This window comes from Mesoplodon bidens (genome assembly GCF_964165515.1).
Source record: "Mesoplodon bidens genome assembly, chromosome: 18".
NCBI lineage: Eukaryota > Metazoa > Chordata > Mammalia > Artiodactyla > Ziphiidae > Mesoplodon > Mesoplodon bidens.
In genome coordinates this window covers 37,792,487-37,817,026 of record NC_138175.1, presented here as the reverse complement: position 1 = coordinate 37,817,026, position 24,540 = coordinate 37,792,487, and the positions used below count along the sequence as shown (strand labels likewise).

The 24,540-nt window shown below is 40.1% G+C and overlaps 1 protein-coding gene across 2 annotated transcripts in view; it reads right to left on the bottom strand.

Moving 5' to 3' along the window:
* MYLK3 (myosin light chain kinase 3) overlaps positions 1-24,540 on the bottom strand; it is a 47,897-nt gene that overhangs the window by 2,977 nt on the left and 20,380 nt on the right. For both annotated transcript variants that reach the window (XM_081215510.1, XM_081215511.1), the window contains 5 exons: positions 24,234-24,375; positions 16,810-16,880; positions 3,324-3,452; positions 1,991-2,143; positions 890-1,022 (listed from right to left, as the gene is read on the bottom strand). In XM_081215510.1, coding sequence (XP_081071636.1) covers positions 890-1,022; positions 1,991-2,143; positions 3,324-3,452; positions 16,810-16,880; positions 24,234-24,375 — 628 coding nt within the window. The remainder of the gene's footprint in view (positions 1-889; positions 1,023-1,990; positions 2,144-3,323; positions 3,453-16,809; positions 16,881-24,233; positions 24,376-24,540) is intronic.

Genomic DNA, 24,540 nt, shown 5'->3' with positions numbered 1-24,540 from the left:
TAAAAGGACTTGCTTAAGTTTAGCCACTTGGGTTTGTTTAAAATTGATAACTAAAGGGGAAAAGAAGATTCTAGCAAAATTATAGAAAAACAGTCACATGACTTTCAGGGGCATGTTTAGAGCAAGTTTGAAGTGAGAAAATATGTTAGCCTACCCTTTTCATGTGAAAAATGGAGCACCCTAGAATGGTATTTTTCAAATTGTAACTCACAACCCACCAGTGGGTCATGAAATCAAATTGGTGGGGCATGACTAACAACTTTTTTTAAATGAAACTAAATATCATAGAATAGAAAATATCAGAGTGCATCACACTCTGTGGAGCAAATGTTGCAGTATTTTTGTTTCACATGTGTGCGAGTATACGTGTACTTGTATACTGGCTCTCTGGGTAAAGCATTTTGGTTTGTTTTTTATTGAAGATCTAAGCCAATATCAAAATGTTGGAAAGTCACTTCCCTGGAGGACAATTGTTTTTAAGATACATTCTATGTCCATGGTTCCAAAGAGTTCTGTTGTAAACAAAATTATAAAGCTTTTAAAGCCTAATAGGGCTTTCTTAGGCCCTTTTTCTAAAATGTGGAGGAATCATCCTCAAGCTACAGGCAGTTAGTTCTGAGCACTGCACTGCGATGTTCATTGAGAACACATGCTCAAACTTCATTCTGTCACTTCAGGTGTTCACATAGTATGAATTAAATGCTATTTTTATGCCAGTCACTTTTAGTCTGTGGCATTTTTTAATCAAGGTAACAGGTTTTTGACATGAAACTTTTTTCCCCCTAAATAGTCTATTTAGAAGCAAAACGTAAGTAAAAACTTAGTACACTTCTTTCAAAGGACATTTTAAGAAAACAAATGCTGCTTTTACTAAATGAAAAACAGATACCTTCCATTTCCTCTGAGCCATGTATTTCTGCAGCAATAGTTGGGATTTGAGACGAACTTTCGATTTAGAAGCTTTGGCAGGCAAGTTATTCAACCACTCATGTTTCAGGCACTGTGTGGCACTCATTCTGCAGCTGTGAAATCAAACAGCAGGTGAGATTTTTAGTTGGGGTTCCATTTTTCTGGCTATCCAAAATCTGTTTAATTGGTAGGAAGCTGAGTCAGTGGAACAGATTAATCATATAAGCAGATTCATGCCACGTACTAAAAAAAGACCTCCTACTACCTAAAATTCCCATCCTTAAAAGTGCAAGACTGTCGTTAGCAAAATGTTCCCTGCCCTCTATTGAGGAGATGTGTCCTAGTGATTAATCACCACCTCCCAGAGAGAGCTGGGGAATCAAGGCAGGACAGTAGGAGGGCCAGCTGTGCCTGGAATTGCTCTTAAGAAGTAAAGAGCATGAGCCTTGAAAGAAGCTCATCTTTCTTCACAGAGAATAATGTCAACTTGTTCATCTGAATTAGAAATATATTTCTTCTCACATAACTTTTCACAATAAGGAAGAAACAAAACAGTCAAGGCCAGGGAACGAGAGCTGTCTCAGAGCCCAGATCTTGGGCCCCATCACTTGTAGTTATTTCCATATGTCTGAGTATCGGAAAACTCAGTGTCCCAACCCATAACCTTGATATAGCTACTGAAAACGAAGTAGGTCTTCATCACCAAGAAATAAGGTTTTCTGTCTTTTATTCTGGGGAATAACAACTGCATATCTCAACTTTTTTTCAACATTAGCCTATGAAAAGCAATAACTTAGAAATAGGCCTAATTTGTAAATATGGTCCTTTTTAAAACTCTTGTCTAGATTTTATGCTCCTAGTTGCTTGTTTCTTAACTGACTTCCTTTGTCCCTTTCCCTGCTACCTTTTCTTTTTTTCCCCCAAAGAAGTAGCAGACTAAGAAATCCTGGACAGAATCGGTCTACAGGGAAAAAGGACCATTTACTTCAGCAGCCCTGCCCAGCACCAGCCTGATTTCCACAGCACTCAAATGGATGGTCACCATCAGGATGGATCATGGGTGACAAGCAATAAAGGGTACCTCTTCTCTTTGATCAGCAACCGGGAGACAAAGTCCTTGGCCTCCTCTGACAGCCCTTCAAAGGTGTCAGCATCAAAATTCCAGCTACAGTTCACAATGAAATTCATGGTCTCTGCATCTGTTTCCCCTAGAAATGGGGACAAACCACTGAGCCTACAGAGGAGAGAAAGGACTGTCAGTATGTGGAAGCTATACCAACACACATCGACAAGATAGAGAAGCCTCTTACAAGGTCAAGCAGAACTAACCAGAACCAAGAGGGTTCAAAAGAAAAGCACCCCCATTGCCTCTCCACAGGAGAAGTCCAGTGCGCTCAATAAAGGAAGTGGAAGCACTGAAAAATTGACAGCAGGGAGAGTGGTGGAATAAGTCCCCTATCATGCTCACCACATTCCCCCTTACCCTGAAGTAAAGAGTAAATTGGGGTCCAACCCAATATGCCCATTTATCAGGTACATTTGACTGAACATTAAGATAGCTTGGCATGTCTCTGAGACTACCCAGGCCTCAGGGGCCAAAGGAAAACTGGCTTTATTAGACTCCTCTAGAGGAGGGCAGAGAGATGAGACAACTTCACTGGCTGGCCTTGGGCCACAATATTCCCCAACCTGGTGTAGCACACACACAAAGTGTGGGCAAACAGTTAAACTGTAATAATAAGACTGGGAGCAAAGCTTGATTTTGTTGAGCCTCTGAGGAAATAGCTGAGGAATGTCACAGTTGGAGAGAGAGGAGGACATTTAGTCTGTGCACAGATCTCCTCTCAACCCATCCTAACTCTGCTTCTTCAGCCCACAGAAAACAGGGAGTGCAGAGCAGAGGGACAAAGATAGAAGATGCAGGAGCTGTGCCCTGCCCTGCCCTCCCCTCTCCTTACCGCTTCAATGCACTCCAGCCCCACTTGCACCACAGCTCCTGCATTTCTTTGCCAGAGGGCTTTCTCTCCAGTGGAAGCTGATTTATCCACCCAGAAGTTTCGGGGAATTAATAACTCTGGGACCAGCCCACTGGCAACAACTGATTAGAGTCAGTGTATTAATACCGCAACTCCCTCCCCCACTAGCTGGCCTAGCTCTGAGTGGGTGTCCCACAGTGGGCCCCAGTTCCCTGCAGGATTAAACTCCAGGTGCCCGCAGTGGTTACTGACTCCACAACACACACTTTACTGGCTGCCTTCCTTCCCCATTTCACTTCCCCACTTCTCTGTTGGCTTTTCTTAGGGATGCCTCCCCAATAAACTCCTTGCCCTCAAATTTTTGCTGCTTCTAAGGATACCCAAACTAAGACAAATGTCCCCCATTCCCATTGGGGCGTCAGGCCCCTGGGTACTCACAGCATGTAGGTGATGACTCCCACACTCCACATGTCCGTTGGGAACGAGACAAACTCGTAATTGACAACTTCCGGGGCCAGGAATTCCGGAGTGCCAAAGTTCACCTTCAGCTTCTCCCGAGGCTTGTACCTGGGGAGGAGGGGTGCAGAGGACAATGGGAGTGAGCCCTGAGAGATGTGGATGCCTGGCTAATTCCTGGGGGGGGGGCGCTAAACACTCCCCAAATCTTGCTGTCAGCCATGTTTTCTGGACATCATATCCCACCACGCGTGGTTTACTGGGAAATCATCACACACCCAGGCCCTAAATGCAGACTTTCCTAAGTCACTGTGGAGAATAAGAAAACCACAGTCCTCCTCCTCCTCCAGGTATTTACAATCTGAAAAGAGGGAAGATCAATATATCTTAATCAAAAAAGGGAAGATCAATATATCTTATGTGACTGGCCTGCAGTCACATGGATGAGCACAAACAACCTGTGTAGAAGCTGTGTGGGGAGGACTGCTCTATTGTGCATCATGGTTAAAGGGAAGACGATAGGAGTTATAGAAAGAGGCAAAATGCTCAACATCACTGATCATAGGGAAATGCAAATCAAAACCACAATGAGATATTACCTCACACCATCAGAAAAAAATAGAAAATTGCAAATGTTGGCTAGGATGTGAAGAAATTAGAACCTTGTCAGTAGGAATGTAAAAGGGAGCAGCTGCTATGGAAAACAGTATGGCAGTTCTTCAAAAAAAATTTTAAAGAACTACCACATGATGCAGGAATCCTACTTCTGGGTATATATCCAAAAGAATTAAAAGCAGAGTCTTGAAGAGATATTTATACACCCATGTTCATAGCAGCATTATTCAGAATAGCCAAAAGGAGGAGCAACCCAACTGTCCATCAGCAGATGAATGGATAAAAAAATGTGGTATATACATACAATATGATATTATTCAGCCTTAAAAAGAAAGGAAATTCTGACATATGTTGTAATATGGATGAACTTTGAAGACATTACAATAAGTGAAATAAGCCAGTCACAAAAAGGCAAATACTGTATGATTCCACTTATATGAGGTTCCCAGTGTAGTCAATTCAGAGACAGAAGGTAGGCTGCTGGTTTCCAGGGGCTGAAGGCAGGAGGAAAATGAGGGGTAGTTGTTTACTGGGTACAGAGTTTCAGTATTGCAAGGTAAAAAAAGCTCTGGAGATTGGTTGCACAACAATATGAACATATTTAAAGACTACTGTAACTAATCTTGAAAATTGCTAACATGGTAAATTTTATGTTATGTGTATTTTATACAATTACAAAAAGAAAAAGAACTAGAAAAAGTATTCTGGACATGAAGTTTAAGGAAGGCTAGGAAGAGAATTGATGGCTGTATGGGGAAGGGGTTGGAGAAAGTTGGTTTTTAGAATCAGTCTTGAAAAAGAAGAAAACCTCTAGCTGAAATTTAATGGGCAGCAAAAAAGATGTCCTTCAGTTGGAGAATGGATAATATAAAGTATGGTACATCTAGACAATGGAATAGTATTCAACACTTAAAAAAAATAAAAAAGAGATTCACAGAAAGATAGACAAGATGAAGAGGCAGAGGGCTATGTACCAGATGAAGGAACAAGATAAAACCCCAGAAAAACAATTAAATGAATTGGAGATAGGCAATCTTCCAGAAAAAGAATTCAGAATAATGATAGTGAAGACGATGCAGGACCTCGGAAAAACAATGGAGGCAGAGATTGAGAAGATGCAAGAAATGTTTAATAAAGATCTAGAAGAATTAAAGAACAAACAAACAGAGATGAACCATACAATAACTGAAATGAAAACAACACTAGAAGGAATCAATAGCAGAATAACTGAGGCAGAAGAACGGATAAGGGACCTGGAAGACAGAATGGTGGAATTCACTGCTGCAGAAGAGAATAAAGGGAAAAAAATGAAAAGAAATGAAGATAGCCTAAGAGACATCTGGAACAACCTTAAATGCAACAAAAATCACATTATAGGGGTCCCAGAATGAGAAGAGAGAGAGAAAGGACCCTAGAAAACATTTGAAGAGATTATACTCAAAAACTTCCCTAACATGGGAAAGGAAATAGCCACCCAAGACCAGGAAGCTCAGAGAGTCCCATACAGGATAAACCCAAGGAGAAACATGCTAAGACACATAGTAATCAAATTGGCAAAAATTAAAGACAAAGAAAAATTATTGAAAGCAGCAAGGGAAAAACAATAAATAACATACAAGGGAACTGCCATAAGGTTAACAGGTGATTTCTCAGCAGAAACTCTACAAGCCAGAAGGGAGTGACGTGATATACTTAAAGTGATGAAAGGGAAGAACCTACAACCAAGATTACTCTACCCAGCAAGGATCGCATTCAGATTTGATGGAGAAATCAAAAGATTTACAGACAAGCAAAAGTTAAGAGAATTCAGCACCACCAAACCAGCTCAACAACAAATGCTAAAGGAGCTTCTCTAAGTGGGAAACACAAGAGAAGAAAAGGACCTACAAAACCAAACCCAAAACAATCAGGAAAATGGTAATAGGAACATACATATCAATAATTACCTTAAATGTGAATGGATTAAATGTTCCAACCAAAAGACACAGGCTCTCTGAATGGATACAAAAACAACACCCATATATATGCTGTCTACAAGAGACCCACTTCAGACCTAGGGACACATACAGACTGAAAGTAAGGGAATGGAAAAAGATATTCCATGCAAATGGAAATCAAAAGAAAGCTGCAGTAGCAATACTCATCAGATAAAATAGACTTTAAAATAAAGAATGTTACAAGACACAAGGAAGGACACTACATAATGATCAAGGGATCAATCCAAGAAGAAGATATAACAATTATAAATATATATGCACCCAACACAGGAGCACCTCAATATATAAGGCAACTGCTAAGAGCTCTAAAAGAGGAAATCGACAGTAACACAATAATAGTGGGCGACTTTAACACCTCACTTACACCAATGGACAGATCATCCAAACAGAAAATTAATAGGAAACACAAGCTTTAAATGTCATAGATTTATTTGATATTTATAGGACATTCCATCCAAAAACAGCAGATTACACTTTCTTCTCAAGTGTACACAGAACATTAACCAGGATAGATCACATCTTGGGTCACAAATCAAGCCTCAGTAAATTTAAGAAAATTGAAATCATATCAAGCATCTTTTCTGACCACAACACTATGAGATAAGAAATCAATAACAGGGAAAAGAATGTGAAAAACACAAACACATGGAGGCTAAACAATACGTTACTAAATAACGAAGAGATCACTGAAGAAATCAAAGAGGAAATAAAAAATACCTAGAGAAAAATGACAGTGAAAACACGATGATCCAAACCTATGGGATGCAGCAAAAGCAGTTCTAAGAGGGAAGTTTGTAGCTATACAAGCCTACCTCAAGAAACAAGAAATATCTCAAATAAACAATCTAATGTTACACCTAAATGTTACACCTAAACTAGAGAAAGAACAAACAAAACCCAAAGGTAGCAGAAGGAAAGAAATCATAAAGATCAGAGCAGAAATAAATGAAATAGAAACAAAGAAAACAATAGCAAAGAGCAATAAAACTAAAAGCTGGTTCTTTGAGAAGATAAACAAAATTGATAAACCATTAGCCAGACTCATCAAGAAAAAGAGGGAGGGGACTCAAATCAATAAAATTAGAAATGAAAAAGGAGAAGTTACAACAGACACCGCCAAAATACAAAGCATCTTAAGAGACTACTACAAGCAACTCTATGCCAATAAAATGGATAACCTGGAAGAAATGGAAAAATTCTTAGAAAGGTATAACCTTCCAAGACTGAACCAGGAAGCAATAGAAAATATGAACAGACCAATCACAAGTAATGAAATTGAAACTGTGATTAAAAATCTTCCAACAAACAAAAGTCCAGGACCAGATGGCTTCACAGGTGAATTCTATCAAACATTTAGAGGAGAGCTAACACCCATCCTTCTCAAACTCTTCCAAAAAAGTGCAGTGGAAGGAACACTCCCAAACTTATTCTATGAGGCCACAATCACCCTGATACCAAAACCAGACAAAGATACTGCAAAAATAGAAAATTACAGACCAATATCAGTGATGAATATAGATGCAAAAATCCTCATCAAAATACTAGCAAACAGAATCCAACAACACATTAAAAGGATCATATACCATGATCAAGTGGGATTTATCCCAGCGATGCAAGGATTCTTCAATATATGCAAATCAATCAGTGTGATACACCATATTAACAAATTGAAGAATAAAAACCATATGATCATCTCAATAGATGCAGAAATAGCTTTTGACAATATTCAACACTGATTTATGATAAAAACTCTCCAGAAAGTGGGCATAGAGGGAACCTACTTCAACATAATAAAGGCCATATGAGACAAACCCACAGCAAACATCATTCTCAATAGTGAAAAACTGAAAGCATTTCCTCTAAGATCAGGAACAAGACAAGGATGTCCACTCTCACCACTATTATTCTACATAGTTTTGGAAGTCCTGGGCACAGCAATCAGAGAAGAAAAAGAAATAAAATGACTACAGGGCTTCCCTGGTGGCGCAGTGGTTGAGAGTCCGCCTGCTGATGCAGGGGACGTGGGTTTGTGCCCTGGTCTGGGAAGATCCCACATGCTGTGGAGCGGCTGGGCCCATGAGCCATGGCTGCTGAGCTGTGAGTCCAGAGCCTGTGCTCTGCAACGGGAGAGGCCACAACAGTGAGAGGCCCACATACCACACACACACAAAAAAAGGACTACAGATTGGAAAAAAAGAAGTAAAACTGTCACTGTTTGCAGATGACATGATACTCTACATGGAGAATCCTAAAGATACTACCAGGAAACTACTAGAGCTAATCAGTAAATTTTGTAAAGTTGCCAGATAGAAAATTAATGCACAGAAATCTCTTGCATTCTTATACACTAATGATGAAAAATCTGAAAGAGAAATTAAGGAAACACTTCCATTTACCATTGCAACAAAAAGAATAGAATACCTAGGAATAAACCTACCGAGGGAGACAAAAGACCTGTATGCAGAAAACTATAAGACACTGATGAAAGAAATTAAAGATAATACTGACAGATGGAGAGATGTTCTTGGATTAGAAGAATCAATATTATGAAAATGACTATACTACCCAAAGCAATCTACAGATTCAATGCAATCCCTATCAACTTACCAATGGCATTTTAATACAGAACTAGAGCAAAAAAATCTTAAAATTTGTATGGAGACACAAAAGACCCCAAACAGCCTTGAGGGAAAAAAACTGGAGCTGGAGGAATCAGGCTCCCTGCCTTCAGACTATACTACAAAGCTACAGTAATCAAGACAGTATGATACTGGCACAAAAACAGAAACATAGATCAATGGAACAAGATAGAAAGCCCAGAGATAAACCCACGCACCTATGGTCAACTAATCTATGACAAAGGAGGCAAGGATATATGATGGAGAAAAGAGAGTCTCTTCAATAACTGGTGCTGGGAAAACTGGACAGCTACATGTAGAAGAATGAAATTAGAACACTCCCTAACACCATACACAAAAATAAACTCAAAATGGATTAGAGACCTAAATGTAAGACTGGACACTATAAAACTCTTAGAGGAAAACATAAGAAGAACACTCTGACATAAATCACAGCAAGATCTTTTTTGATCCACCTTCTAGATTAATGGAAATAAAAACAAAAATAAACAAATGGGACCTAATGAAACTTCAAAGCATTTGCACAGCAAAGGAAACCATAAACAAGACAAAAAGACAACCCTCAGAATGGGAGAAAATATTTGCAAATGAATCATTGGACAAAGGATTAATCTCCAAAATATTTAAACAGCTCATGCAGCTCAATATTAAAAAAACAAACAACCCAATCCAAAAATGAGAAGACCGAAATAGACATTTCTCCAAAGAAGACATACAGATGGCCAAGAAGCAAATGAAAAGCTGCTCAACATCACTAATCATTAGAGAAATGCAAATCAAAACTACAATGAGGTATCACCTCACACCAGTTAGAATGGGCATCATCAGAAAATCTACAAACAACAAATGCTGGAGAGGGTATGGAGAAAAGGGAATCCTCTTGCACTGTTGGTGGGAATGTAAATTGATACAGCCACTATGGAGAACAATGTGGAGGTTCCTTAAAAAACTAAAAATAGAGTTACCATATGACCCAGCAATCCCACTGCTAGGCATATACCCAGAGAAAACCATAATTCAAAAAGACACATGCACCCCAATGTTCATTGAAGCACTATTTACAATAGCCAGGTCATGGAAACAATCTAAATGCCCATTGACAGACCAATGGATAAAGAAGATGTGGTACATATATACAATGGAATATTACTCAGCCATAAAAAGTAACGAAAGTGGGTCATTTGTAGAGACGTGGATGCATCTAGAGACTGTCACACGGAGTGAAGTTAAGTCAGAAAGAGAAAAACAAATACCGTATATTAACACATATATGTGGAACCTAGAAAATGGTACAGATATACCGGTTTGCAGGGCAGAAATTGAGACACAGAAGTAGAGAACAAACATATGGACACCAAGGGGGGAAAGCGGCGGGGTGTGTGGGTTGTGGTGTGATGAATTGGGAGATTGAGATTGTCATGTATACACTGGCGTGTATAAAATGGATGACTAATAAGAACCTGTTGTACAAAAAAATAAAATAATTTTTTAAATAAATAAATAAATTTAGTGATTAAAAAAAGAATCATCAATCCATGAAAAGACATGGAAGAACTTTTACAATCTACAAACAGTAAGTGCTGGAGAGGGTGCAGAGAAAAGGGAACCCTCTTGCACTGTTGGTGAGAATGTAAATTGATACAGCCACTGTGGAGAACTGTATGGAGGTTCCTTAAAAAACTAAAACTAGAACTACCATTCGATGCAGCAATATCACTACTGGGCATATACCCTGAGAAAACCATAATTCAAAAAGACACATGTATCCCAATGTTCATTGCAGCACTATTTACAATAGCCAGGACATGGAAACAACCTAAATGTCCATCCACAGAGGAGTGGATAAAGAAGATGTGGAACATATATACAATGGAATATTACTCAGCCACAAAAAGAAATGAAATTGGGTCATTTGTAGAGATGTGGATGGACCTAGAGACTGTCATACAGAGTGAAGTAAGTCAGAAGGAGAAAAACAAGTATCGTATATTAATGCATATATGTGGAATGTAGAAAAATGGTACAGATGAGCCTATTTGCAGGGCAGGAATAGAAAGGCAGACGTAGAGAACGGATGTGTGGACACGGTGGGGAAGGGGAGGGTGGAATGAATTGGGAGATTAGGTTTGACATAAATACACTACCACGTGTAAAATAGATAGCTAGTGGGAACCTGCTGTATAGCATAGGCAGCTCAGCTTGGTACTCTGTGATGTTCTAGATGGGCGGGATGGGGTGGGGGGGAGGGAGGTCCAAGAGGGAAGGGATATATGTATACATATAACTGATTCACTGCACTGTACAGCAGAAACTAACACAACATTGTAAAGCAATTATACTCCAATAAAAATAAATAAATAAAATGGATAACCAACAAGGACCTGCTGTATAGCACAGGAAACTCTGCCCAATATTATGTAACAACCTAAATGGGAAAAGAATTTGAAAAAGAATAGATACATGTATATGTATAACTGAATCAGTTTGCTGTACACCTAAAACTAACACAACATTGTTAATCAACTATACTCCAATATAAAATAAAAAGTTTAAAAGAAAAGCATATTGCTAAGTGAAAGAAGCCAGTCTGAAAAGGCTACATACTGTATGATTCCAAATATATGACATTCTGGAGAAGGCAAAACTGTGGAGACAGTAAAAAATCCGTGGTTGCCAGGGATTAGGGAGGAGGGAGAGATAAACAGGTGAAGCACAGAGGATTTTTAGAGCAGTGAAAATACTTTGTATGATACTATAATGATGAATACATGTCATCATACATTTGCCCAAACCCATAGAATGTACAACACCAAGAGTGAACCTAAATTTAAACTGTGGACTTTGGGTGATTATGATGTGTCAATGTAGGCTTATCAATGGTGATGAGGGGAGGACTTGCATGTGTGGGGACAGGGGATAAATGGGAAATCCCTGTTCCTTCCCCCAATTTTGATGTGTACCTAAAACTCCTCTAAAAAATGAAATGTTAATTTAAAAAAATTAATGAGCACTTCCTATTCGCCAGATACAATGCTAAAAGTTTTACTTATATAAACTTTTCATCCTCACAACAACCCTATGAAGTAGGTAAGTTTATTGTCCCCATTTTACAGATGAGGCAATTGAGAAACAGAGAAGAATAAAATAAATATCCTGCCAATGTGGCCTGATTCCTTTAAATCAGGGATGTGAGTTTTCAAAATACAGTCTCTTCTTTTCCAAATTTTCTGAGAGTCAGGCAAATGCAGACCCTGAGCCAACACAGACCATACTCATCCAGTGAAAGAGCAACAAAGATCACCTTGGTGGCTGAGTTGTGGTGGAAAGCCAGGGAGGGGAGGAGAGCTAGAGCCTTCCTCTGGCAGCCTGTTCCTCCCCTGCACTGGCACCTGACTGGAGCCTCGGGGCCAAGGAGCCAAACTGAGAGGAACAGGCTTCCCCTTGAGGAGAGAAGGTCCAGGCTCTCAGCCCCTGGACGTCCCTTTCCCAGGATGCATCCTTGTTTCCACTGCTTCATCTGCCCCACAGCCACATCCTGTATCATGTGACTTTGTAGTTCCTTCCACTAGAGATGGCATATATTGCCCCATCCCATTGATGGTGAGCTTGGCCACATGAGCTGCTTTGGCCAGTGGAATGTGGGTGGACATGACAGTGGGCCAATTCCAAGCTAGGCTGTAGGAGCGTACCCTCTTGCTCCTCGGCCATCACCATGAGAAGAGAATGAGACACACCTGGAACAGACCTGTCCTCACTGACCTGCATCCAAGCCCAGTTCAACTCAGCCTAGATCAGTGACTCCCAACCAGTGGTGTGTGGATAAAAGTTTAACAACCAGCTATCTGATTTTCTTTTAAGTTTTGATTTGTAGCATTTGTCAATCATGTAAATACTGATTTCAATGTGTCTGATTTAAAAGTACCATCACCATGTCACTGAATGAAGAGGTGGGAAGAGATCGGCAATAGCACACTATTCTATAGTCTTTCCACCATATAGATAATGATCTGCGTAAATAAACTCATGAGCATAAATAATTGTGAAATGTAGTGAAATAATTAGGAAGTGTTAACTTTTCAAAATGTAATATCTTTGTTTTTAAATAATTTATTTAATTGTAAGCTTATACAATTTAATTTTTAAAAATGGCTGTGTTTATCAACTGACTTACAAGGTTCCTTATCAGGAGCTAGTATAAGTTGGGTCCAGCATACTAATTCCCCAGCTGACTCGAAAATATGTGGAGGAAAATAAACAATTGGTGTCTTAAGTCACTGCATTTGGGGGTGATTTGTTATACATCAGTACTGTAGCAATAGTTAACTGATCCAACCACCCCAAAGCTGTGTCAAAATATCCACTAAGACCCCCCTCTCCAGATTCCCAGCGCGAGGCCCTCTGTGATCATAAGGTCACATATGAGGTTGCAGCCTCATAATGTTTGAGATAGGCACCTCCTCGCCCTGCCAAAGGATCTGATGAAATGGGCTTAGATTCCAATCTGAGCACTGGACTGGGAGTCAGGAGGCTCATCCCTGCACCCAACATTCTGGAGACCAAGATAATTAAACAAGGTACTTCCCATTCTGTCTCCATTCTCAACCCCTTGACATGTCCCTACTTAGACCCACTGATGACTCTCACCACCCAGCCTGGTGTAAAACTGGTCCCTCTTGGGCTTCTCTGGTGGCACAATGGTTGAGAGTCCGCCTGCCGATGCAGGGGACACGGGTTCGTGCCCCGGTCCGGGAAGATCCCACATGCCACGGAGCATCTGGGCCCGTGAGCCATGGCTGCTGAGCCTGAGCGTCCGGAGCCTGTGCTCCGCAACGGGAGAGGCCACAACAGTGAGAGGCCCATGTACCGCAAAAAAAAAAAAAAAAAACCTGGTCCCTTTTGCTAGATGTCAGAGTCTCTGATGATTTGTATGGCCCCACTCTACTGGAGGTCATACCTGCACTCACAATCTCAGCGCCTTCTCACAGCCCCACCCAGAAATACAACTGTACTTTCTATAGTTCGTGTTATGGGGAAAATTTGTCATTTCCTCCCTCTTTACAAACATTTAACTATTCTGGAGCATAAAGCATGCTCTCTCAAACTGCACATTGCCCCCACAGATCCCTCCTTTTAGAAGGACACACTTCCCAGGAAGCAGGCCAATTTGTCAAAAACCAATCTGCCATAGAATCTTTTTGCTGAATGACCAGTTTGCCAGACTATTGAGGATGTTTTTGATGTTTTCCTTTCATCTCACAGCCAGAACCTGTGAACCTGTCAGCCCAGTTCCACTAAGTGCAATTTCCTGAGTACCAAGTTTTCTGACACCTGCACTTCTCCAGTGCCCAGCAGTTTTTCATGGGTGGCTTTCTCTTAAATATGGCTCCCTGGGAGTTCCCTGGTGGTCCAGTAGGTAAGACTCCATGCTCCCAATGCAGGGGGTGCAGGTTCAATCCCTGGTCAGGGAACTAAGATCCCACATGCCGTGCAGCCAAAAAATTAAAATTAAAATTAAAAATATGGCTCCCTGTGTTTATTTTCTTGAACTTGCCCTCTACCTCTGGTCCCACTGGCAAAATTATTGCCATTAATGCCCTTAACCAGATTAACAAATTTGACTGACAGTTTGGAATACATTTTTTTAAATTTTTATTGAAATATAGATTTACGATGCTGTGTTTGTTTCAGGTGTAAAGCAAAGTGACTCAGTTATATATATATATTATATATATATATATATATTATATATATATATATATTATATATATATATATATATATTCCCTTTTAGATTCTTTTCCATTATAGGCTATTACAAAATATTGACTATAGTTCCCTGTGCTATACAGTTGGCCCTTGTTGGTTACCTATTTTATATATAGTAGTGTGTATTGGGGATAGATTTTGACTAATCGATTTTCGGTAAATTGGCCTACAACCCTTTTCACCCCCCACCATCTGAGACTCAGTAGCCTATTGGATACCATTCCAACCTCTGAGCCTCCCTACTCAGGATGCCTCATTAGTGCCCTCACCTTCTACTGTGTCTTCCTTCCCCAGTCCCACCCACAGCTCCTGCCTTCCCCCAGGCCAGCCTGCTCATGCGCAGTGCGCACCCTATTCTTGGTCCCTAACTGACACTATCCCTCCCGCCCCCCTCCACGCAGAGTCGTGTTGGAGCCGGTTCTCGCGGGTGCACGAGAACCAGTGGTGCACGTCTCCTCCCAACTCTGCACTCAGTGACGTCATGTTGGTAGCTTGAAATCAGCCAAAGCTAGCAAAGGTTACAAATCAACCCCACCTCCTCTCACGCCCCAGCCGTAGCGGGTTGTTAAACATTTACCAGCACACTACTGCCTACAGGTAACAAAACCCTGTCCATTCGTCTCTTCTGGCTGCTCAGAGACGTCCCAGACTCCAGGAACCTCAGGTGGTTACTTCTTGCTCTGAATTCACAGTGTGTCACTGTAAATCCTCATTTGGCAATTGGTCACCTGGCATTTGGTAGGGTCCTGCATACACTAGTGTGTGAGGTCTGGATGAAGAATATATTGCCCCACAGTGAGGGAACAGTGGTTCTTGGGGGGAGGGCAAAAAAATCTTAGCTATTACAACGTCCTGCAGCTCTCCAAAGGGCCACAGTACACAGCAGATACACAATACACCTGTGGCATTACATTTCATAAGGAAGAGACCGAGGGATTGGGAAAGAAATGGTTAAAAACGCTCTTTGTGGGGCAGGTGGAGACATGAAAAATAGGTTGAGAAACACGCCCTGGTGCATAAGGTGTGCAAGTGTATAGGATGCATCCCAATTTTATATAACATTATTTGGGAAAATATTAAGCAATTTTTTTACATTATGGATTGAGTGTGATTTTCAGGCATCTGGGTTGGGGGATTTGGGACTGTTCATGAAATGCAGTACTCTGTGTAGTGCAGACCCTGAAGGTACAGCGCTGTGATAAGAACTTCCCTCTGCTGTTGCTCCAATACCACACTTAGCCTCCCATCCATCATGTGGGGCCCTGAAAATGCACCTTTCACACCTGCAAAAAGGTGACATTACTTCTCCAACCACTGGGGAAGTGACCTAAGAAGACCACCATTGTGGGTTTGAATGCCCCCTCTGGGAGGCCAGTGCTGGACACCGAGGCTGAGCTCAGGCACGGTTCTACCACCATGGGGATGAAGTGCTCCTTTCTCCCCTTGTGGATGGAGTGGTAGATGCTGCAAGGCTCAGAAAGTGACAAAAACAACTTCTGTGTGGAAAATGACCATTAGAGTAAGAGAAAATTTCAAGATTTGAAGCCATGGTGTGAAGACGTATCTAGAAAGTATGTGATTCTCAGAGAAATGTCATTCTTGGTGTAAATAGAATTCTGGAGGAAGCCTGGAGGATGAACATACATTTATTGCCATCTTCACAGACTGTGGATGCCCTCCCCAATGCCAAGGGTCTGCTACAACCACACCACTGGGTGTGCACGCCATGGGCAAGAGCCCTGCAGAGACACGGTGTTCATCAAGCATGAGACTGGACAGGATCCAACAGTAAAACTATACGTCACTAGGCTTTAGGCATTTTAAGGGACTTTAAGATGTTTTTTAAATTATATATGATGTTAACTTTATGCACTGAAACTTGAGAACCTAATCACCCTTATAGGATGGGTCTCCACTGCTGATGTATTATCTCATTTAGACTTCATAATTGCCCATATCAGCGGGCACTGCATTGTATCACCATTTTACCAAGATCTAACCCAGTCCTGAGTGCCCAGAACCACTTACCCATGGCACCATCCTATTTAACCTACTCATTTTCTGGAGGGCAGGGTTGGTGACGAATGCATCACACAGCCCAGTACATCTTGGCCCCAGGAGGCCTGGGGAATGAATAGAAGGAGCTGCCCAGCACCCCCATTCAGTGACCCCCTTTATCACTCCCCTCTCTGTTCACACAGGTGGTTTGAAATACTGTTAATCCCACAGCCTTTTAAGGAGAAGCAGAGCCCGAAGCACAAAGCCGCCCCCTGCAGTAGTTACAAGGCCTCTCTACGCAGTCTTTGTGAAGGCCACCAGCCTCAGTGAGAGAGCTTTCTCATATCAGTCCCAAAACTCAAAAATTGGCTGAGTTGTGGGTAACCATGTCCAAAGAGAGCCACCAAGAGTTTCCAAGGAGTTCTGTCAAAGCACCAAAATAAAACTCCCTTACCTTCTGGCCAGCCCAAAGTCAATGATCTTAATTTGGTGTCCCGTCTGATTGACACACAGTATGTTCTCAGGCTGGGAAAGAAAGAGAAGTTAGCATAGCTTAATCAACAGCTAAGAAGGTCTGAGTTCCCACACTTATTTGTCAATAGGCCTCAGTTTCCCAGCCTGCAAGGGAAAGCCCTACAGGGCAGCCCTATAGGGATGGATAGATATTGAAAATAAATGATGTGGGCTAGTGTGAGACAATAAGCAGTGGTATGGACAGTGGGGAACTGGAGAACTCCTGCCCTGTGTAAAGGGGCAGCCACTGGTCAGCTCCAGGCACTGGCCACCACACAGGAATGCAGGGCCCAGTCGCCAGAGTTCCTCAGTCCTCAAGGGAAACCAGAAATCCAGGTTTAAGTGAAAATTCCGTGCTTTTAAATTGACAACTTAATCCAATTTAAACATGCATTCATCATGAATAGGAATCAAACACGACATGTCTGGGATGCGGATTTGGCCCACAAGCTGATTGTTTGTGACCATTGGCTTGGGGTGGCAGCTCCAAACCCTGGCTGCACGCTAGAATCATCAGGGAAGTCCTCAAAAGTCCCAACACCCAGGCCCCAACCCTGACCTGATTACATCAGAATCTCAGGGGTGGGACCAAATCTGCAGTAGTTTGGTCAAGGAGATCAGAGCTGCAAAATGTCAACCTGCCATTTTGTGGTGACAGCTGTGACCCACGGGATGGAGGTGCTGGACTTGACATACTTCTCTTAAGTGTTTCAGATCAGCTTGGAGGCCCTGAGGGAGACTGGAACGATTCTCATTGCTTGTGCCAGACAAATTTGGATAAGGGTAGGGGTGGAGGGCAGATGGAGGGCTTATGGTATAAAGGATCTAGAGACCTAAGGCCAGTGCCTGAGGTCCAGGAGTCCATTACCAGGGTCCCTAGCCCTAGGTGAGTACTTTCCCATTCCGGAAACTCAGTGTCTCCATCTGTAAAATGGGAATAATAACCTCTTCCTGCCTTCCTCCTGGGAGGGTGTGAAGATCAAATGACATAGTATCCATTAAAAACTTTCCAGCTTATGAAGCAAATGTCAGGTACTATTTCTCCTAACAGAAGTTTTTATTGTTATTTATGTTACAAAGCAGTTGTGACATTCCTCAGATAGGTTCAGGAAATTGATGATTAAAAATCTTCATGTCTTGGGACTTCCCTGGTGGTGCAGTGGTTAAGAATCCGCCTGCCAATGCAGGGGACACGGGCTCGAGCCCTGGTCAGGGAAGATCCCACATGCCGCAGAACAACTGGGCCTGTGCGCCACAACTACTGAGCCTGTGCTCTAGAGCCTGTGAGCCACAACTACTGAGACCACCTGCCACAACTACTGAAGCCCATGCACCTAGAGCCCATGCTCCGCAGCAAGAGAAGCCACTGCAATGAGAAGCTTGCGCACCACAAGGAAGAGTAGTCCCCACTCGCCACAATCAGAGAAAGCCCGCATGCAGCAATGAAGACCCAATGCAGCCAAAAATAAATTAATTAATTTAAAAATCCTAATAAATAAATAAAACTAAAAAAAAAATCTTCATGTCTTCTTTGTAAGGTCTAGAACAACACTGTCCAATAGGAATATAACATGAGCTACATATATAATTCAAAATTTTCTAATAGCCACATTAAATAAGTAAAAAGAAATAGGTGAACTTAATTTTCCTAAAAGCATTATTGAAATATAAACATAAATAATAAATAAATAATAAAACATGAGATCATTAAAAAATTACCATTTTAAAGTGTACAATTCAATAGTTTTCAGTAGGTAGTTCACCACTATCTAATTTTAGAACATTTTCATCACTTCAAAAAAAAAAAACCCATATTCATCAGCAGTCACTCTCCATCCTCCTCACCCACAACTCCTGGCAATCACTAATGTACTTTCTGTCTCTGTAGATTTGCCTGTTCTGGTCATTTCATATAAATGGAATCATATGAATCATAAATATGTGACCTTTTGCATCTGATTTCTTTCAGTCAGCATAATATTTTCAAGGTTAATCCATGTACCAATACTTGATTCCTTTTCATGGCTGAATAATATTCATTGTAAGGACAGTACCTACCACATTTTATTTATCTATTCATCAGTTAGTAAACATTAGGGTTGTTTCTACTTTTTGGCTATTATGCATAATGCTGCTAAGGACATTTGTGTACAAGTTTTTGTGTTGACTTGTGTTTTCAATTCTTGAGTATATGCCTAGAAGTGAAATTGCTGGGTCATATGATAACTCTTTGTTTAACATTATAGGAACTGCCAAATTGTTTTCTAAAGTGGATGCACAACTTTACAATCCCACCAGCAATGTACGAGAGTTCCAATTTCTCCAAATCCTAGTAACACTTCTTGTCTGCCATTTTTATTTTTTATTTTAGCTAATCCAATGGGTGTGAAATAGTATCTCATTGTAGTTTTGATTTACATTTCTCTTTTGACTAATGGTGTTAAAAATCTTTTCATGTGCTTATTGGCCATTTTTATATCCTCATTGGATAAATGTCTATTCAAATCCTTTGCCCATTTTCAAATTTGTCTTTCTCAATGAGTTGTAAGAGTTCTTTATATACCCTAGATACAAGTCCTTTATCAGATATATGATTTGAAAATATTTTCTCCCATTCTGTGGGCTGTTATTTCATTTTCATTATGGTGTCCTTCGAAACGTAATGGTTTCTAATTTTGATGAAGTCTAATTTATCAACTTTGCTCTTCTAGCTTGAGCTTTTGATTCATATATAATATACTCCTATGCTTTCTTCTAAGAACTTTATAGTTTTAGCTCTTACATTTAGGTCTATATCCATTTTGAGTTAATTTTTGTATATATTACGAGGTAGGGGTTCAACTTTCATGTGGCTGTCAAGCATGGTGTCCTAGCACCATTTGTTGAAAAGACTATTCTTTGCCTATTGAATTGTCATGGCACTTTTTTCAAAAATCTATTGATCACAAATATAAGGGTTTAATTCTGGACTCTCAATTGTATTCCATTGATCTGTCTGTCTGTCCTTACATCATAATACAGTTTTGATTTCTGTAGCTTAGTAGTAAGTTTTGAAGTTGGGAAATGTGAGTCCTCCAAATTTGTCCTTCTTTTTCAAGATTGTTTTTGCTATTCTGGGTCCCATAAATTTCCATCTGAATTTTAGGATTAGATCATTAATTTCTGCAAACAAGCCAGCTGTGATTTTGATAGAATTGCACTGAACATACAGATCATTTTGGAGAGTATTGCCATCTTAACATATTAAGTTTTCTGATCTATGAATATGGGATGTCTTTCCATTTACTTATGCCATCCTTAATTTCTTTCAACAATGTTTCATAGTTTTCAGAATATAAGGCTTATACATCTTTGGTCAAATTCATTTCTAAGTATTTTATTCTTTCTGATGCTACTGTAAATGAAATAGTTTTCTTAATTTTATTTACAGAATGCCAACTGCTAATGTATGGAAATACAATTGATTTTTACATCTTACATCCTGCAACATTGCTGAACTCATTTATTAGTTCTAATAGTTTCCCTCCACCCTCCTTAGGATTTTCTATATACAAAATCATGTCATCTGTGAATAGAATTTTACATTTTCCTCTCCATTCTGGATGTCTTTTATTTATTCTCTTGCCTAATTGCCCTGGTTAGAACCACAAGTACAATGTTTAATAGAAACGGCAAGAATATACACCCGTGTCTTGTTCCTGATGTTAAAAGGAAAACATTCAACATTTTACCATTAAGTTTAATATTAGCTGTGTGTTTTTCATAGATGGCCTTTATCAGGTTAAGGAGTTCTCTTCTATACTTAATTTGTTTAGTGTTTTCATCATGAAAAGTTGTTGGATTTTGTCAAGTGATTTTTCTGCAGCTACTAAAATGATCATGTGATGTTGCCCTTTATTCTTTTAATATGGCATATTACATTGATTGATTTTTCATATGTTAAACCAACCTTGCACTCTTGGGACAAATCCCACTTTGTGATGTGTATAATCCTTTTTTTTTTTTGCGGTAGGCAGGCCTATCACTGTTCTGGCCTCTCCCGTTGTGGAGCACAGGCTCCGGATGCGCAGGCTCAGCGGCCATGGCTCACGGGCCCAGCCGCTCTGCGGCATGTGGGATCTTCCCAGACCAGGGCACAAACCCGTGTCCCCTGCATCGGCAGGAGGACTCTCAACCACTGCGCCACCAGGGAAGCCCTGTATAATCCTTTTTAAATGTTGCTGTATTCAGTTTACTAATTTTTTATTGAGAATTTTTACATCTATATTCACAAGGGATATTTGTCTGTAGTTTCATCACAAGAAGTGATGTCTGCCTGGTTTTGGAATCAGGATAAGTCTGGTCTCATAAAATGAGTGAGGAAGTGCTTTATTCTCTTCTAATTTTTGGAACAGTTTGTGAAGGATTGGTATTAATTCTTTAAACATTTGGTAGAATTCACCAGTGAAGCCATATGGGCCTAGGTTTTTCTTTGTGGGTAGTTTTTTACACCAATTTGATTGTTTTACTTGTTATAAGTATATTCAGATTTTCTATTCCTTTTGAGTGAGTTTTCAGAAGTTTGTGTCTTTTTGGGGAATTCATCCATTTTATCTACATTATCTAATTTACTGGCATACAGTTTTTCATAACATTCCCTTATAATCTTTTTTTATTTCTGTAAGGCTAGTAGTGATGTCCCCTCTTTCATTCCATTCATTTTAGTAATTTGAGTCTTCTCTCTAGTTCAATATAGCTAAAGATTTGTCAATTTATTGATCTTTTCAAAGAACCAACTTTTGGTTTCATTGATTTTCTCTACTGTTTCTCTGTTCTCTGTTTCAATTATTTCTGCTCTAACCTTTCTTATTTGTATCCTCTGCTTGCCTTGAGTTTAGCTTGCTCTTCTTTTTCTAGTTTCTTAAGATGGAATGTTAGATTATTGGTTTGAGATCTTCTTTTTAATATATAAGTGTTTGCAGCTACAAATTTCATTCCTAGTTTAGATGCATCCCCATAAGTCTTGGCATGTTGTGTTCTCATTTTCATTCATCTCAAAGTATTTTCTAAAACTTAATTTTAATAATAATTTTATCTGGCCTGATATATCAAAAACACTACCATTTCAATAGGTTACCAAAATAAAAAATATCGATGAAACATTTTCCATTATTTTTATCATATTGCCTTTGAAGTCCAGTGTGCATTTTACATTTATAGCACATCTCAAATCAGACACTAAATTTTCATCAGAAATACTTTAGATGTATTTAGATCTCATAAATTATTTGTATTTAGATTTGATGAAATTTATAGCTTTTGAAAAGCAAATTAACATATTGAAATTGTTCCAAATATACTTAATGTTTTTCAATAATTTAATTGTGTTAGTCTTTAGATTTAAATTAATAAACTTTAAAATTCAGTTCCTTGCTCACACTAGTTATATTTCAAGTGCTTAATAGTCAAATGTGGGGCTTCCCTGGCAGTCCAGTGATCAAGACTCCACACTTCCACTTCAGGGGGCACGGGTTTGATTCCTGGTTGGGGAACAAAGATGCCACACGGCACAGTCAAAAAAAAGAAAGAAAGAAAGAAAGAAAGAAAAGAAAAGGAAAAAGAAGAAAAAAAGGCAAATGTGGCTAGTGTCTATTATATTGGACAGAGCAGCTCTGAGCTCTTTCTCCATATTTTAAATCAACCACTATTCCTAGGAGGTAGGTATTATCATTCCCCACTTTTCAACTGATGAGCTTATGCAAAATCAATCACTAAGATCAAGAAACTTATGCAAGATTTCATGGCCAGGAAGAGGCTGAAGTAACACAAGCCCTGCTTCTAGATGGGAAACAGACCTTGGCAATAATTGTCTCCTGCTGTAGTGTCACAGGCATTGCCCCAAAGTCTGTTCATTGACCCTGAATCACAGAGCAGAATCCTAGCTTCTCCTAACTGCTCATCCCACAAGCAGCTGGTCCAGAGGCTCTGGAATTAGCTCTAGTAAGCAGGGAAGCTTGAGGCCAATTCCCCACCATCTCCACCATTTTTCATAGTACCACAACCTTATCAGGAAAGATGGTCAGAAGGAGCAACGTGTACACATGTAGGTCCAGACAACACACTTCCCATCTTCTGTGGAGAGCCACAGAAATTCCTGACGGGGGTAGTAGGGAAATATCTTCCTGTTCTGCCAGTGGAGTAGAAAAACCACAACAATGGCCACCATGCAAATCAAAACCACAATGAGATATCACTTTAAACCTGTTAGAATGTATGTCATCAAAAAAACAAGAGATAACAAGTGTTGGTGAGGATGTAGAGAAAAGGGAAACATTGTGCACTGTTGGTGGGAATGTATTAATAAATTGGTGTAGCCATTATGGAAACAGTGTGGATGATCCTCAAAAAATTAAGGAATTATATATATATATATTATATTATATATATAATTATATATATATATATACACACACACACACATATATATACACATATATATATACATACACACACACACAGTGGAATATTATTCAGCCATAAAAAAGAAGGAAATTCTGCCATTTGTGACAAGATGGAACTTGACGGCATTATGCAAAGTGAAGTAAGTCAGACAGAGAAAGACACTTACTGTATGATCTCAGTTATAAGTAGAATCTAAAAAATTGGAGGCATCACACTTCCTGATCTCAAACTATAACTAAGCTACACCAATCAAAATAGTATAATATCAGCATAAAAATGCAGACATGTAGATCAATGGAGCAGAATAGACAACCCAGAAATAAACCCATGTACAAAAAAGAAAGAAAAGAATGGCTACCACGTGCTAACTTTTTGTCAAGTAGACAAAAGAAGCTGTAATGCATTCATTCAATGGACTATACCACGGCCTTTAAAGAGAATCTACAGTGTACTGTTAACTAAAAAGGGCAAGTTTAAAAACGAGATGTATAGTATGACCCCTTTTGTGTGTGTGTGTTTGTCATACCAAATTGCTAATACAGAAGACCTCTCAGCACAGAGACTGAGTGGGAAGAGCTTTCACTGTGCATTTCATACATTTCTATATTGTCTATATTTGTTACCACATGCATATGTTTCTATTTTAGTTTTTAAAAACTAATCTTAGATTTTTTTTTATAGAAAAAAGTCACTGTATCATTTGATCTTCAAAGAACACTTAATGAGGTACCTATTTTCCACATGTCATAGATGGAGGAACTGAGGCTCAGAGACTTGGCCTGCCCTAGACTCCAGAAGTAGGCAATGGCAGAGCAAGGAATGGAAGCCAGGATTGGGTGCTGACAGAGCTCTCAGAGATGAGAGAGCAGCAGAGGCTCAGGAACCGGGGCACCCAACCGCCACATGCCCAGGGCGGAGCCTGACCTTGAGGTCCAAGTGCAGGACGTACTGCTGATGGAAGTATTGCACACCCTCGCAGATCTGCTTGGTGAACAACACCACATCCAGTTCGGTCAGGTGGTACTTCTCTTCTGTGATCCGGTCAAAGAGCTCACCCCCATCCACACTGCCAGGGCAAAGGAAGAGGCAGGCACTGACTGAGCAAGGCTCTCAGAAGACTGGTCTACTCGTCACCAGGTGAGCCCAAGGGTGCCACTGCCATCTGGGGTTTTACGGGGACCTTTGCTCTTGTCCATTCCCAGCTCAGAGTATGGGTGGTAAAAAGGAAGTG